General features: G+C 35.2%; 1 protein-coding gene across 1 annotated transcript; it reads right to left on the bottom strand.

Moving 5' to 3' along the window:
• Positions 1–174: 174 nt before the first annotated feature.
• psmb7 (proteasome 20S subunit beta 7) lies at positions 175–6857 on the bottom strand. The gene is made up of 8 exons (XM_081390884.1): positions 6567–6857; positions 5585–5678; positions 5345–5442; positions 5068–5208; positions 4483–4598; positions 3337–3395; positions 2535–2686; positions 175–1111 (listed from the first exon to the last, which is right to left on the bottom strand). Exons 1-8 carry the CDS (start codon positions 6626–6628, stop codon positions 1000–1002), a joined length of 834 nt encoding a protein of 277 aa, XP_081247010.1. The 5' UTR covers positions 6629–6857; the 3' UTR covers positions 175–999.
• Positions 6858–18630: the final 11773 nt, after the last annotated feature.

The following is an 18630-nucleotide window of genomic DNA, read 5'->3' as shown; positions in this document are numbered from 1 at the left end:
TGACAGCATTGTTTTGAAGAACATCTGAAGTGTTTTAAACACTTTATTAAACACTAAATTAGGAACCGACAACTCATTTTATCTAAGGCCCCCTGGTGATGAGCAAATGTATTGTTAACTGCTATCATTTATCAAACAAAACATAATACAAAAGGAAACACCTGTTCACCTCTAGCTAATTAAAATGATACCATGTTTTAATAAATCATACAAATCAAACTTTTACTCAGGCAATACAAGCACTTATTTGCATTTCAACAACCCCGGACTCAGGTAAGCTACTGTGTTTTGAGCGAATCTTAACAACTCAAAGACTGTTCACAATTTCTGGAGCATGCAGTATGTACAGTGCCATTCAAAGGTTCAGGGTTAGTACTTTTTTTTTTTCAATACTTTTATTCAGCAAAGTCACATTAAATTGATCAAAAGTGACAGGAGACATTAATAATGTTACAAAAAATGTATATGGAATAAATGCTGAACTTTTTGTTCATCGAACGATGATGAACTGTTTGCAAATCAACATATCAGAATGATTTCTGAAGGATCATGTGACACTGAAGGTGAAGACTGGAGTAACGATGCTGAAAATTCAGCTTTGATCACAGGAATAAAATATATTCAAATAGAAAACAGATATTTTATAGTGTAATAATATTTCACAATATTACTGTTTTATCAAATAAATGCAGCTTTGGTGAGCAGAAGAGACTTCTTTCAAAAGTATTTAAAAAAATCTTACCTTTATATTTATTGACTCGTTATTTAATTAGACCGCCGTACTATGTAAACATACAAAATAAGGAGTTATCGGAAATAAATGATCCCTCAATAAATTGGCATGATTTTTTAAGAAAACAATGGTACAGCAAGAGGCAAATAAAAAGAACACAAACTTCAACTCACAACTTTTTTTATTGGAAATAATGAAAAATGACTAAATCACCACATAATAGTCGGGGGAAACAAACAGATCAAAGCGTGGTGGATTGAGTCTCCTCAGGAGGTGTCCATGGTGTGCACACTTTCCTCTACCACCTCTAGGTTCAGAGGAGTCACAGCCTTCGTCAGAATCGCGGTAGTTCCATGCTTGTACCTGTAGTTTCCGGTTCTGTGAGGAGAACACAACAAAAACAGAAGAATTAAAACAAATGAAGATGCTGCTCCTGCAGAGAAACTAAGCCTAAACACACATCTCTAATCAGGACTGAAACACTGCACATTTTTCACATGATAAAACTCATCCAAACGGAGAAATACACTGAAAAAAAAAAAAAAAAAAAAAGTATAATGATGTTAATAAATATTGTACGAGAAAAATCAGCTTGTCAGTGTGAACAACTCCTCTACTTCAAACTCAAACTTGGTTAGTCAAACACATGCAGGTTACAATTACATCTAGACGTGGGCAATTCGTTTTAACACACGGTTACTCACACAGGGCGTCCATCAAGCTTATCCTCCCTTAAAATGGAACAGTGAAGCATGAGCCATTCATTTAGTAAATTCTCTGATTAGTATCATGCACACAGGTGGTGGCTTTCATCAACAGACTGTTTAAGGGATAAATTACCCAAAAATGTTGACTTTCGTTCATCTTCGGTTCGGAACACAAATAAAGATCATTTAATACAATTTCTGTCCCTCCATTGAAAATCTAATCACATAGAAAGCTCATGCATAATGCCCAATGAGGTTCATTCTCGTGTTACGCAAGTACAGTTGAGCTGCTGTTTATGTTCACTGATCAATGTTTAAATGTGAATAAAATCCTAAATTAAATCTGTTCATCATATAAAGCGATCAAGTCTCTTGAGAAGACTTGGATTAAACCGCTCAATTCATGTGGATTTATTTTACAATCTCTTTATATGTACGTCTTGAATCTTCAGAGTTTTGGGTGAATAGACTTTCAATGGAGGGACAGAAATCTCTGCGATTTCATTAAAAATAAATTACCTTCATTTGTGTTGGGTTTGGGATGACATGAGAGTTATTAAATGAGAGAACTATCCCTTAATCATACAGACCATTTGTGACAAGACCTAAACTTGATGTTTTTGGACAACCTATATAATATTTACAATAAGCTGATCATCTTTTTCGACAGGGCTTGATCCAGTAATATTAACACTTTCTCTTCTATTCTATTCTATTGTTAAAATAAAAATAAAACTGTTCTGCATTAGATTAAACAGAGGGGTCATAGCACTTGCATATTGTTGTCCTCCTTAGTTAAACTGCTTCTATTGTTCTCATTTGTAAGTCGCTTTGGATAAAAGCTTCTGCTAAATGAATAAATGCAAATGTCATGTATATATGACGACAATGGCATGCCCATTTTTACTCATTTATAAAGGTATTTATGCTGGCTGGCCATTTATGTCCGTTTTTTTATCATTAACAGTACACATTTAGATGCCACATGAATTAATTACACAGATTTCATCACTGCCTCAATGCTAGCAATTTGCATGCTGGCGTGCAACAAGTGTATCTGCAATAGGTTTAGATGTGTGATGTTGGATGCTCACCTGACACCCTTCTTGTTGGCCACGTCATGAGGTCTCAGGTAGTCCACCTGCCCCTTGGTGATCACACAGAGGTCAATGTTGCTTCCTGAGCCCAGGTCATTAAAGATACCAGCCGCTATTGCATCCCGCACCAGAAGCTTGGCCTCATCCTCCTGATCGACACAACCACCATCATTAACATGATACAGTGTTCTCGCATGTTTTCCCCAATTTACATGTGCTTCCCAGTCTTTCATGATTACTGGGATAATCATATTGCATTCACAAAAAACTATTTACAAATGATATTTCAAATTTCAAACCCAAAATGACTATGCCTTTCTAAGATTTATTAAGGTTAATTTCCATTTATTTTCCATAATTCTCTGAAATGTCCAGTTTGTCAATGAGTTTAGGAACCCTGAATATACACACTATTGTCCAAAAAGTTTGAGGTTGGTAAGATTTTTGAGAGAAACCTGGCAAGCTCAACAATACATTAAAAACTATTTAAAATAACTGTTTTTAATTTATTTCCAAATGTAATTTATTCCTGTTATGCAAAGCTGAATTTTCAGCATCATTACTCCAGTCTTAATATTTATTGCTTAATATTTTTGAGGAAACCATGATCCATAGAAAGTTCAAAAGAACAGCATCTATTTTGTAACATTATAAATGTCTTAACTGTCACTTCTGATCAATTTAAAGTGCCTTTTCTAGATAAAAGTATTTTTTATTTTTAAACTTAACTTGAACATTAGTGTACACCTCAATACAAAAGAGCGAAAGAGACATGTAAATGCACACGAGAGAGGGTTACCTCCATGTTGGGCCTGTAGCGATCCTCAAAGACTGCCATCGCTGCCAGAGATCCAGAACCTGATGAGACAAAAACATGCTGATGTTACAGGTGAGAAAGTGAATCAAGAGAAGCATCTTCTGCATTAACATATATTCACTGAAGGGCTGCATGTCATGTTTTCAGTTTCACAGTCACAACTTGCAAAGCCAGTCAGTCAGACATCTCTCATATCTTGGCACCAATCAAAGGCTTTTCAGAGACACAATATCTCCCCCTTTTGGTGAAAGAGGATGATAATTCATGCAAGTACTGTATTGTTCCTATATAAGACGATGTTTTTTTTTTTCTTTGAAATACATCTGAAAAAAAATAGGGTCTTCTTATATTCAGGGTCTATAAATGTCAATAATACACTCGCAACAATAGGGAGTGCCAAATACGTGTAAATACGAGTCATCAAACTAAATTTTCACTAAGCAGCCAAGAAATACTATGTCAGAATGTAATGTTAGAAGATAGCGAGCCCAAAAAGACAGTCATAAAAATGCTAACAATAAAAGAAAAGCTTACTGCTGTCCTAAAAGTGGCCGCTTTGAAGAAACTGACAGGCAAGTGTGTCAAGTACGGAGCCGAAAAAGAAATGAGGGGCTGCCCATAACCAGAGCCGTCATCCAGCTGAAGGCACTGGAAATCGCCAAAGAGCTGAACATACCCGCCAGCGAGGCCCATCATTTCTTATTTCGGCTACATACTTGCCTGTCAATATCCTCGTAGCGGATGCTTTGATGCGGCGTAATGGATTAGCGCTTGCCCTCCGACTTCAGGGAGAAACTGCTGTCTTTTTAACGCTATGTGATCGAAAAAACATTCATATCCCCCTGTCTCAGATAGCTAATGTGGATCAAACACCTTTTTGACAACCCAGCATCTGTCACTGTACACAAAAAAGGTCATAATGAGATCTACTAAATGAGAACTTCAGGTTATTTTTATGGTAGCTATGCCATAAAATGTTAAAAAATTTAAATATGAAAAGTATTTTCTTTAAAAGACAAGATTTGGTGTGCAAAAGGTACATCTTGAAAAATGGGGGGGGTCGTCTTATATTGGGAACAACACGGGTTATGTTATAGACGGGTTACGGGGTATGTTAGTGTAACTCACCCATAGTGACGTAGGGCAGTTTGTCTGTTGATCCGTGTGGATAGATGCTGTACAAGTGTGGACCGTTGCAGTCGACCCCTCCGAGAACCAACGCAGCACCAATGTAACCCTGATACCTGCGTAAACACATGGAGACTGGTCATAAACACTACCGGTCAAACATTTAGAATAAATAAGTGTTTTTTTTTTGTTTTTTTTTTACAATTTCATGTATCCTTAACGAATAAAAGTATTAATTTCGTAAAAAAAAACAAAAAAAAAAACCTCCAAACATATGAGTTGTAATGCCACAAAAATGTTAAGCAGCACAACTGTTTTCAATATTCTACAGCATAAAATCAGCATATTACAATAATTTCTGAAGGATCATGTAGACTGGAGAAATGATAAGTAATAAACTACATTTTAAAATATCCAAATAGAAAACGTTTCTTTTAAATTGTAATATTTCACAATATTACTGTTTTTTTCTGTATTTTTGTTCAAATAAATGCAGCTTTAGTCTGAGAGTAAGAGACTTCTTTAAAAACATGACAAAACCTTAATTCTTCAAGCACATGATATAGCGCTGCGATGATTCAGTACCTGAAGAGCATCTGTTTGAGCATGCGGTTTGCGGTGGCGACACGCGGGACACGGCCGGTGGACAGAGCATGGAGCTCCAGATTAGAGGAGATGATCTGTGTGGTCATCTCAGTGTCTGCTGCGGTACCGGCTCCACAACAACTACACAACACGAGAGAGAGAGAGAGAGAGAGAGAGAGAGAGAGAGAGAGAGAGGACTTCAGAACAATGTCATCTGATATCAGGGATTATAAATCACAAAGATGCGAGTTGTCTGTAATGATGTGTTTGTACTCACTAGATGTTGGGAGAGATGTAGTGAATTTTAGAGCAGTTCTTATCAGCGACAATCATTCCTTCAGTGGCACGAGTGTCCGCACCTAAAACAACACCATCCTGAGAGAGAGAGAGAGAGAGAGAGAGGGATGATTTTAGTGAGGCAATCTTTCTTGTATGTCATCGTTTTTGACAGATATGAGGATATGAAGTCAATCCCTTTATTTTATACAATTAAACTCATCTACGCTCTTAAACTTACCTTGTAAACGATGCCACAAATGGTGGTTCCGGTTTTACGAGCAGCAGGAGAGCTGAACCCCAGCTTAGTGATGTCTGCCTCCAGAAGGGCATTTCTAGAACAACATAAACACATTACGTTTTTTTTTTTTTTCTCCCAAACATCATTTTATTTTTTAAGCCCTTTATAATTAAACTCTGTTCCTATATAAGCTTACATAAGATGCTACATTAACATAATAAATGTAGAAAACCACTGGTTTGACCAGTCAGCACAGAGTTGTATTATGGTTTTGATTACAGAGAGCATGTCAATGACAGATTTATCCTCAAACCTCAGTTCTACTGACGACTAGTGGACACTTTATACACTCTTATATCACCACTCATTTGTGGTTAATACACAAGTATTCACATTTATAAAGAAATAACTACATTAAATCAACTTACCGAGATTTATTAGCGAGTTAACATAACGTAAAAATGACATTAAAAACAACAATTAAAGGCTTCGTCTTTAATGTTACAAAATTTCTGTCATACTGTGTCGTTTTTGTAATTAGTACTCAAAAACAGATCGCAATATGATTAAACGAATTAAAGTGACTTTTGTTTTTTAAAATGTATAAAGTTCACGCTAATTCAGCTTAAATGTTCATTTTGTATGAACTTACTGCATTTACTATAAGCGCAGGGTCGAAGCCCACCAATAACAACAAAATATCAACTATTTAAAAAAAAAAACACTGGAACCTTAAAAACACAATTCTAAATGTTATACATAACGTGTAATGTATTTTAATGTATATTGCATTAAATAACCCCGTAATTCAAATGAGTTTGAGTAAATTCTCCTGAGTCATTCAAGCAGGCCGTGACTCAAACGATCGGTAAAATGCCTTTAAAACCCACTCAGACTCTTTGTTATTTCACCGAATCCATAAAATAAAAAATATCCCACTTCACCGGCTAAATTCCTCTTAATACAGAGGGATAAATCTCACCTCTTGCAGTTTTCGAAACTGAAACCTCCAGGATGATACTGACACACTGAGACGGTCGCCATGATTCTGCGGTCCCGCTTCCGGGAAGCGCGAGACTAGTTTACCCTCTGTGTTACACGCTAGAGCTTCCGCTCTCCACGTCATTTCTATAGAATAAGCGCAGTGGGAACCTATAGAGCAGGAACGTATACAATGTAACACGTGTTTCTGCCTCATACGCTCCCGCCATCTAGAAACAGTTTACATTAAAAATAAGTGTTTACACCCCCCAACTCATTATTACATGAACCTATATTTATTATATATGTTAGACATATGGAGTTTGGGGATGGATGACTATGTCACAGTGAATATTTTTCAGGGTAGGCCATCATTTATATATATATATATATATATATATATATATATATATATATATATATATATATATATATATATATATATATATATATATATATATATATAGTGTAGGCATTTTTAAACTTTATAAAGTTGAACAATATAATACAATATAATGAACAGGATGGAAATAACAAGCTCTGATATTTTATATATTTTAAAGACTATGAAGTAGGCTAAAATAAAACTGATGAAAAGAGGAAAAACCGATTAGGCTACTGATTATCAAATGTTCACAAAACAACAAGCAAATTTCTTAATAAATTCAAGAACATTTTTTCATTTTGAGGACATGCAAAAAATACCAACATCTGCAAATGTTGAGTTTAATATTTTATCTAAAATATTAAGACATGATAATAATAACCTATTACAGGAATGACCCGTATCACAGGGTTTAGGAGGATAAAACACCCAGGCCCGGTTTCACAGACAGGGCTTAGATTTAGCCAGGATTAGACCTTAGTTCAATTAGGACATTATAGCTTTTATAATCATGCCTTAAAAAATATTACTGGTGTGAATATTGGCAAAGCAATGGCACTGACATTGTAAGATGACATTGTAACAGCTCAAACATGCATTTTAGTCTGGGACTAGGCTTAAATGTGTTCTTCTGCTGAACACAAAATAAGATATTTTGAAGAATATCGGTGACCAATCAGTTGATGGGCCCTATTGACTTCCATATGGGGAAAAATCTATGGAAGTCAATGGGCCCCATCATCAGTTTGGTCACCGACATTCTTCAAAATATCTTCTTTTGTGTTCAATAGAAGAAAGAAATTCATACAGGTTTGGAACAACTTGATAGCGAGTAAATGATGACAGAATTTTCATTTTTGGATGAACTATTCCTTTAAGCCTCGTCTGTGAAACCAGGCATCAGTGTTCAGTTTTAAATCTGGCCACTAGGAGGCAGTGTGCACTCAGATCTTACTCTTACTGCACCAATGGGAAAAGGGTAACTTTCCCATGCTCTATGCCCTGGTTTCACAGACAGGGTTTAGATTAAGTCAGGATTAGACCTTAGTTGAATTTGGACATTTAAGTAGGTTTTATAAACATGCCTTAGAAAAAAAAAAACATTGCTGATGTGAGACAAAACAATGGCACTGATATATCTTAATATATAGGCTATCTGTGCACGTAGCTTTCAGTTAAAACAGCTCAAACATGTGTTTTAGTCTGGGACTAGTTTAAGCCTTGTCTGTGAAACCAGGGGTATATTTCCCTCGTTACGCTGGAGATTTGATGCGGAAGTATTCATCCTGTCCCCCTAGATTGCCTATATTTAGTCTTTCCTTGAGCTACCCAGCTAACAGGGAACGTTCTCAGAACATTGGCTAACGTTCTCTGAAAGTTCTCTAAAAGTTATCAAAAACGTTCTTGTTGTAACGTTATTATAACGTTGTGCCAACGTTATATGTCATTGATAAACGTTCTAAAAACGTTAGCATTAAAACGTTATTCTTACATTGTTAGTGGAACGTTTTAAAAACGTTATTGTTAAAATAGCCTACATATTAAGATAAAAGTTCTCTTAAAGTTACCAAAGTAACGTTGTGCCAACATGTCATTGATAAATGTTTTAAAAAACATTATTATGTTAAAAAATATATATTAGTCATTACAAATTAGTTATACAGCTTTTTATTCTGCAAATCAACTTCAGAAACATATAATTTGTAAATCCAGTGACACAACTAATGACACAATGCACTGACATTATTTAACTATTTAATTTAAATATTTTTTATGGTCAGAATAAAAAATCCCAGAATATAAAAGAATCATGTTCAGGAAAATAGCAGTATTCATTTAAGTTGAGTGCATTTTGCTTGTTGTATGAATTAGACACTTTTATCACAATGCTGATTAACTTAGATAAAAGTTCTCTCAAAGTTACCAAAGTAACGTTGTGCCAACATGTCATTGATAAACGTTCTAAAAACGTTAGTATCAAAACGTTATTCTTACTTGTTAGTGGAACGTTTTAAAAACGTTACTAAATTAAAACAAATAAACAACTTCAGAAACATAATTTGTATATACAGTGACACAATGCACTGAAATTTTTTTGGGGGGTTAAAATATTTTTTTCAAATATTATTATTAGTTTAGAAAAAAATCCCAGATATAAAATAATTATTGATTCAACAGGAAATAATTCAAAAAGTACAGTCAATTATAAATTTGGTTTTACCTCTAAAAAAAAAAATTACTTTTGCAATTACAGTCAAAGAGAAAACAGGGAATGTGTTATGATAGACTGTAGTTTTATCTGATCATTCCCCACGTCCGAACGACCTATTACCTAAGATGGGCGTGGTTTTGCAGCGCACGGCACGACCCGTCAATCAAACACAGCGTCAGCGGGACAAGATGTCGGACACGGAGACAACAGCTTTTAGGTAAGTTGAATTTTGCGTGTTGTATGAATCAAATACTTGTATCAGTGCTAATTAACTTAGTTTTGCAGCAGTTGCTACTGTTTTAATAAAGTTAACTAGATCAACAGTTTGCATGAACTGTCTTGAGTAACGTAAACTGCTCCCGCAGTCCACAGAGCAGTTAACAACACTACACAAATATGTAGTTAAAACTGAAGAATAAACGCGAAATTACATTGATGTCTTTATTTAGATTCACCTTTTCCAGTGTCCTTGTTCGCCTTTTCAATATAGCTAAACTGATTTTAATTTGAACGCGTTCTTGAGATTCAAAAGTTAATCGGCTAACGTGAGTTAGCTTAGCTATGGCCCGGGTATTTCCCCCTTCAGTTATCTGTTTCATGTGTCAAGTTCGTCATCTGAAATCTGTAACTTATTTGTAATTTTATCGTGTAAGTTGTCCACAGTGTTTGCAGTTTTACAGGTCATAACAAGCTCCTATGTGACATTTAAAAAGGAAGGATATCCCCAGGCTCCTCTTAAATTTGATATTTGGATCGAGCACTTGACAACAGTAATGGACCCTTTTCACAGACTGTAATTAACGTTACGCGTTTTAACAACCATCAGTATTGTAAATTGTGCTAATTTATAATATACAGTGTATGGAAGGCCATATTTTCAATTCCTCCAGGCAGCTATTTTTTTTGTTGCTCAAATTGCGTTAAAATTTGTATTTTTGGCTTGGTGCAGCAGTTGTAGGCGCGAATTTCTATGGTAACTGGCGCCTCTGGCGTTGCAGTGATGCAGAGCCGTTGAAAGAGAGTTGCGCACAACTTTGATCTTGTGGTCACGTGGTTCATGTAGCTCTCAAAAGAGAGCCTAAGTCCCCCCCCCCCCCCTCCCTTTCGGTGGAATACCATGGGACCTTAATTTGGAAAAATATTGTATGGTAGTCAATGGCGAGAGACAACCACTGATCTATATAGATCAGTGGAGACAACAAATTATATTCGCAGCAATTTTTGCTAAATATTAACGCATAATATGCATTGATTACTACGAGGACCACATTAACTGGGGCATTTTATTCTGGTGAGTGATGGAGAGACAACATTAATGTTTTTCTTGAGTTTAACCCTCGTGTTTTCCTATATGATAATTGGGTCACACTCAAGTGACCAAACACCTTAAATGTGTACCTTTTCATCAATTCAATAAATGTACTATATTTTAGTTCAATAATTATTTAATATTTTAATCTTTTTGTTGCTTAATAATATTTGTGCAATAATTATGATCCATTAATGACCTTTTAAAATATTTTTGATTTAAGCAAAGTTATCATTAGATTGCAGTTTTGGGATGTGGCACGGTTCATTAATGCAATTTAAACTTTAAGAGTGCATTAAAATAGAAACAATGCAAAGTCCTTGAGCATGAAAAGCAATATAAATTTAGTAGCATCTGGCTCTGGGCTTAGGGACAAGAGCAGAGAGCTTGTCTCGTATCTTCATGTGTTCTCCCAATATTCCAAAGCAGATTAAACTTTTTGTAAATTGTCAGAAAATTTAATTAGATATTGTGCATGAGCAAGTACAGCATCCCAGTGCTTTTATACTAATCTCACCACACTTTAATACAACACTGTTTTATTTTCTCCCTGCAGTATCTCCGGAGATCCTCTCAGGGTCCAGTCCAGTCCAGTCCGATGTGCCGGAAGTGGAAGCTGATGTGATTGTGGATAATGTCATTAAAAATGTTTTTGTTTTTTTTAGCTTGCTGATAGGTTAGGGTTAGGTAAAGAGGTTGTTTTAGTTTTGTTTCATGTTTCATTATTTTGAAGTTTAATCAGTTTGTTCTATGTTAGTCCAGGTTTATTTTCATGTTAATTTCATATTTCAATTTAACCCAAGTCGGTTTCAATTGTATCTGTATCTTGAAATAAACTACACTTTGGTTCACTTCAGCTCGTCTTCAGTGGACTACATTACACATATTATAGACATGATTCATGGGTCTTTTTGATTTTAATTATCTTTCTAGATCTTTTGTCTTAATTTTTAAATTTGAAAGTTCTTAATAAGGTGCTTTTATAAAATGATTGTCATATATACATTATTTGCAAAAACATTGAGAATGTTTAAACAAGTAAATGGAATGTTTTAAGAACATTTTTCATAATCTTAGAAAAACATTAAGAGAACGTTTATATAACGGGAGAATTGAACGTTCTAATAACGTTTGAATAACATTCTTATAACCAAGGAAGAACGTTAATACAACGTTTATGTAACAAGATAATTGAACGTTCTAATAAGGTTTTGAATAATGTTCTCATAACCAAGCAATAACATTAATACAATGTTTTATAACAAGATAATTAAACGTTCTAATAACATTTTTAATAACGTTCTTATAACTAATAAATAACATTAATGCAACGTCTAAAAAACTGGACGTTTTGAACGGTCCTAGAACATTCAGAAATAACATTTTTATAACTTAATGGGAACGTTATGGAAACGTTCTTATAACCTAAGAATTGAATGTTCTAATAACGTTTGAATAACGTTCTTATAACCAAGCAAGAGCGTTAATACAACGTTTATATAACAGGAGAATTGAACGTTCTAATAACGTTTTGAATAACGTTCTTATAACTAAGAAATAACGTTAATACAACGTCCAAAAAACTGGACACTTTGAACGTTCCTAGAACATTCAGAAATAAAGTTTTTATAACTTAATGAGAACGTTATGGAAACGTTATTATAACCTAAGAATTGAATGTTCCAATAACGTTTGAACAACGTTCTTATAGCCAAGCAAGAACGTTAATACAACGTTTATATAACAGGAGAATTGAACGTTCTAATAACGTTTTGAATAACGTTCTTATAACTAAGAAATAACGTTAATACAACGTCTAAAAAACTGGACGCTTTGAACGTTTCTAGAACATTCAGAAATAACGTTTTTATAACTTAATGGGAACGTTACGGAAACGTTCTTATAACCTAAAATTGTTAGCTGGGTATGAACTGCTAATATTCTCATCTAACTCTTTCCAGAACACAAAGTGCAGGCTTTATTAAAAAGGATTGATTTTGTACATTTTCGTCACTGTATGACTTGAGCTCAATAATCATTTCGCCAGCCATTAGATGAGACTTCATCGAATCTTTAGAAACAACACGCGCGAAAATAAATAAATAAATAAATTAATTAATTAATAAATAAATAAAAAAAACTTCCCCTCGATACAGAATTGAATACAATAAAGAGAAATAAGCACAAAAGACTCCATCAATCTAAACGCGCTCTTCTCATCCACTCGAAACTCAAATAGTCCAGCAATCTGCAGAGCCCGCATGCGTGTGTTTGTATGAGCGTCTGCTAGAAAAGAAAGATGACAGCTTTCCTTTCATTAGTTTCTTTCGCCGCACATTCTCCTTTTTCAATTTCAATTCCGACTGAAAAGATACTTCGAATCATAATTATGTTTAGAATTTTTAGTCCTCTCAAAGAATGTATGCGAATGCATGTGTTTGTGTGTCAGATCTGGTCAGTAAGGACATGCTTTTGCATGGTTGTCATGGAGACAGTATTCAGTGGGAGGATTCGGAGTTGGCGCTCTCGGCTCGCGCACACACAGGTGGAAGGTGTGCTATCTCGCGCTGAGTTTCCTCCCTAATATACAGACCTCTGTGCATAAATGAGTGACCCATTCTACAATTGACGGTAGTCTACATTTCTTCATGTGTGAAAGAACATGTGTGTTCTTCAGAAAATTCATATTTTATCTATTAAGTCACCATGAAATGGTGTTTTGTTTAAAACATTATGATTTGATGAGGGGAAAATGCTGCATGCATTATTTTTGTGCAGCATTATTTTTTATTATAAGTGGTTTGTCTGTGCACATCATTTTTAAAAGCAATTCATGTGCCCTCATAGTCTTTAACTTGCAGTGCCATCTCTTCTCTGATGATGTGTTCACTGGCGCGAGGACGGGGCAACCTGTCACTCACATGAGATCCACCAATAGCAAACCACAACCATCCAATCAGGACATACGTCACAATAGGGAAGAAAAGACTACAACTTCTGTTTAATGCCAACTGATTGGAAAAGCATATTATAATTTCACACGAATAACCCATTTGTGTTTCACTTTGCTTGATTTTGCATGAAATTACAGTTTTTGTTGTGTCCTTTTTTTAAAGTGAGTGGACCTTGAGTTCAAAATAATGAATAGAAAAATGTTAGTCAACCTTGTCTATATTCCATTTATTTCTAACTAGATTTGATTTATTTTTTGATCATTTTTTGTGTTGTCTACTGCGTTAAATGCTAGGATGGATTCTGATTGGTTGTCAATGCTTTTATTGTTCATCAGTTGAAAACAAAAATCTACGGTGGCCCAGTAGTGCACAACACAACGAAATGTAAAAAGGAAACATAAGTTCACAACACAACGAAATAAAGCCACAACACAACGGAAACAAGCCACAACACAACGGAAAATCCACAACACACCGAAATAAAGCCACAACACAACGGAAACAAGCCACAACACAACGAAAAATCCACAACACAACGAAATAAAGCCACAACACAACGGAAATAAGCCACAACACAACGGAAAATCTACAACACAACGAAATAAAGCCACAACACAACGGAAATGCTCCCGACCACTTGAGGGCTCTCGGAGCCCAGTAAAGTTAGTTTTCCAAGTCATTGTTCTATAGAGTCAGCAGTCTTAATATATAAATACCACGATAAGTTTTAACAGTGTATATCAACATTACTTCAAAATAACCTACATGAATTATAGCTGCGTATTTGATTTATACTCGAGAATGCTTGGACGCGCTACCACAGCGCATGATCGTCAGGGAACGTCTGGCAATTCCACCAAGTGGTTAAAACGTATAATTTATTATAATATAATTTGATAAATAAAAATAAAAACCATTTGGTGAAATTGGAAGGAATTGGCACAATTCCACATATAATAAGTCAGTCTGGTCACTAGGAACATGATAAAAGAAAAAAAAAACTTTTACAGAAATTTCCTAAAAAAAAAAATGTTAATTACTGTAAATACATGAAGGGTATTGGAAAAAAGTCATTATTAAGTCATTATAAAAGTCTTATTAAGTCAGTCTACTATCAAATACAATCAAGCTTTGGATTTTGAACATGTCTGTTTTTGAATGTTAAAAGTAATTTTAATTAAAACAAATTATACGTTTTAACAACTTGGAGGAATTGGCAGACGTTCCCTCAGGGATAATGCGCCGTGGTAGCGCGTCAAAGCATTCTAGAGTATAAATATGCAGCTATAATGCACGTAGGTGATTTTGAATTAATAAATGTCGATAAACAATGGTTAGCTACATACTGTTAAAACTAATCGTGGTGTTGATATATTTTTATAGACTGCTGACTCTCTAATGAACAATGGCTTGGAAAACTAACTTTACTGGGCTCCGAGAGCCCTCTAGTGGTCGGGAGCATTTCCGTTGTGTTGTGGCTTTATTTCGTTGTGTTGTAGATTTTCCGTTGTGTTGTGGCTTTATTTCGTTGTGTTGTGGATTTTCCGTTGTGTTGTGGCTTTATTTCGTTGTGTTGTGGATTTTCCGTTGTGTTGTGGCTTGTTTCCGTTGTGTTGTGGCTTAATTTCGTTGTGTTGTGAACTTATGTTTGCTTTTTACATTTCGTTGTGTTGTGCACTACTGGGCCACCGTAATAATCGTTCTGAAAGTGATTCCAAAGATATAGTTTCTTTGTACCATTGAGGACTCTGTTATACTTTTAAATCTAAAATGATTTTCAGAACTATATCTTTATTGTCCTTGGTGTGAACTGGCCTTAACTCTCTTTTTCTTTCTCTGTAATAAATCAGAATTAATGAGCAGTTTGGGGCAGATCTAATGGATGTCTGAGTCAGATCACTAATTAAACAACACAGGAAATTGCTCTTTATAAGAAAAAAAAAAAAAAAAAACACTTGCATGTGAGTGTGTGTGTCTGTGGGAGATTTATAGACGGGGGTGACGGGTAAACAGGGATATAACCTCGCTCTGACCCGTCCTCCTGGCACAACATGAAAAACATACACATGAAACAAAAACACTCACCCTTGCCCAAATTCTGTCCGTATTTTTATTGCATAAACACCTAAAAATATGTATATTATGATGAAAAAAAATGAAAAAAGATTACATTTTAAAGAACTTTTTATGCCAAAAAATCTAGGGAAAAACATCTTAAATTAATAAATACTTTCATGTTTAACGGGTTATTTAATTTTTTTCTAGCGATAATGTATGTTTACGAGCTATTTAACTAATAAAATGTTATTAAAATAAAAACTAAATCAAATGATTCCATTATGGGAACCCCTATATGAGAAGCGCCTGACAGAACCTTTTAAGATTCTATAATAGAACATTTTCTTCACACATATAGAACACACATACCAGTAAATACAGATGTTAGTCTCTTCACACACACAACACAGGAGGAAGACTTCCTCAAGGATGTGATGAGCATCTCTCCCACAAGGAGCCACAGGATATGTGGGACAAACTGCAAAAACACACACAGGGTTTGGTGTTCAGACAATAGAAGCAGTGTTAGAAACATTGTGCTCTCCTACTGGCCTGATCAGCTCAGGCAGACAGCAGATAAACCGCGTGTACTCCTACAGACTCAGACACTCCGCTCTTTCTATAATTGGAGGTGTTTCACACCAATAAAATACAAAAACAAAATGCTTTCTCAATAAAATTACAATTGGTTTCAGTTTATATACTTCATCCAGGTAACATATCTACTAGTTTTCAAGCTTTATAGGCTATAGCCTAACTATTTTGATCAACATTTAAACAATCAATTCATCATCAATCCTTCTTCCGAAACTTGCTTTTGTCTTACCCTGATTCACTATGGTAAGCCTCCCAGTATACAATTACCGTCTTTCAACGTTGAAATATGGTTGTATATAAGTTTTCGACGTAAGTAGTTTCGGCCGGAGTGTTTGACTATACGTGTTTTCAACTGATCATCTAAGATACCACATGTTTTCAACTGATAATCTAAGACAGATAAGTCTGTTATACATGCTAAAATAACAGAGAAAAACAAACTACCAAACCATGTTAATTATTATCTAAAAGTTTTACATATTCCATCAAGACGATGAAGATCGACTGTTTTCAACGTTGAAAAGTCGTAAATAGACGTTGAAGATTTACGTCTATTCACCGTCTAATATAGACGACTTTTTGCTAGCTGAGCTATTATAATGTTTGTATTATAGACATGACAGAATTGTTTTCTGTCGTACATTGCGTTCGTCCATTCACCTATGCGTGTCTCGTCATATCCATAAATAGAGAAAAGTTGCTCCGACTAATTTGACGCTTGTATGTTGTGGGAGTGACAGGTTATTTGTCACAACGAGCGAGAAAGGTTGACATGGAGCATGTTAAATCTCCAACCTCCAGGGAATCACGTGTTAAAGAAAAAAGCCGAACAGAGGAGAGTCTGTTGGCAAAAAGTGAATGTGACAGAGCTCGTAATAAAACAAGAATCAGCATTGCCTTGGCTTTTCAGAGATGGCCAGAACTGAGGGTATTTTAATGAACATATAAGTTGCCATAGCTCTCTAACAGAGTTCATTGTAAAGCAGTAGCCTATCTATTGTGAGGGTCATCATTATGGTTGTTGCAGCTGTGCTGGAATTTATTTTCAAGGAAGTAGCGTGTCTATGAATGCGTTTAGCTACAGTAACATCTTCTGTCAGCTTGAGATCCTTTCCATCTAGACTGGTTATATATCTTAATCCTAGCAGTGAATGTTTCATTTTATGAGCAGATAAACATATTCATAATCGTAGAGCTGAAGCACAACCATAACAATAAACTTCCAAAAAATCCATTTAGTTTGTTAACCTCGAGTCGGGCCAAAAGTTGTTAATAACTTTAATCATAAACATCATATAACGGACAAACTGTATGCCACACCATGCTTCGAGTAATGGTTATTTAATCTTATATGGACAGTGATTGTTTTAAAAGAATTTTAACCCTGTATAAGCTTTATTGGGTTAAGAATCATGTTTTTTTGCAGATTTTTCCTGCAGCACTCTACGGGATATGTTATGATTCAAGTATAGCTATAGCTACAAACACATCATCAGTTTATCTGACTTTATCCAACTTCCTCATTAAAGGGGTCATATAATGGTACATGCACTTTTACAAGTTGATTGTACTGAAATGTGTGTTGGCCGTGCCTGTACACAACCATCATAAAATGCTAAAAATCCATCCAGTGGTTTTCTTCTTCTATCTTCTTTTATGTTTCCCCCCAACTCAAATCAAGCTGACGCCCCTCCCACGATTGTTGATTGACAGCAGCGTTTCAACCACTGATCTATATAGAATGACATTCTGCTTTACAAACGAGGGTCAGCATAAAGCTGGTTTTGCTAAAAGCTGTTCCTGAAAAAAAGGATCGTACCAACTTCGTGTTCCTGCTGCACCTCCAGAAGAACTGAAGTGAGTGTAACGTTTTATTAAGCTCTATATTAATCTTTATATTAATCTTTGCAAATTGCTTGCACGCTTCAAGATGAATGCTATTTTTACACTCGGGGTACATCGGGCATGTTTTCTATGTACGACGTTCTCAGTATAATTCATGATCCCACGTTTATAATGAACGACGCGTTATGGTTATTGTGTTATTGTGTTACAAACGTGTAGGCACAGAACAGAGGGGCGGGGTTAGCAAAGCTCATTATGATTTAAAGACGCATGCACTTGAACGGAGTGCTGAAAACAGCTGTTTTTAACCAGGTAAAATTAGTGTTTTCTTACAATACTAATGAGAATTTTTAATTAAAGTATATTACAAACTTTTAATTTAGACCCTAAAGAATCATATTAGCTTGTACAAAAATAGCATTATACGACCCCTTTAAGATTCTCCTCACACTGTTTTTCCACCATGACAGTAGTTGACCCAACAGAGAAGAAATACTGTTGAACAAGACAGTTTGTGTCAAAACCTGCTATATATGTGGCGAATTGTATTCTGACACATTTTGGAATGTCCTTATCCTAGCTAGAAGCATTTGTATGTTTCAGATTTCATGAATTGCTCGATCAAGATGTCAGGAATTAGATTTGCATTTCGCAATTGAAGTAGCAGTGTTTGCAAAGCAACATTAGTGTTGAAGTTTGAGGTTT

Source organism: Scardinius erythrophthalmus (assembly GCF_964197995.2).
Source record: "Scardinius erythrophthalmus genome assembly, chromosome: 17".
In the NCBI taxonomy this organism is placed as follows: domain Eukaryota; kingdom Metazoa; phylum Chordata; class Actinopteri; order Cypriniformes; family Leuciscidae; genus Scardinius; species Scardinius erythrophthalmus.
This window is presented reverse-complemented; position numbering and strand designations above follow the sequence as displayed.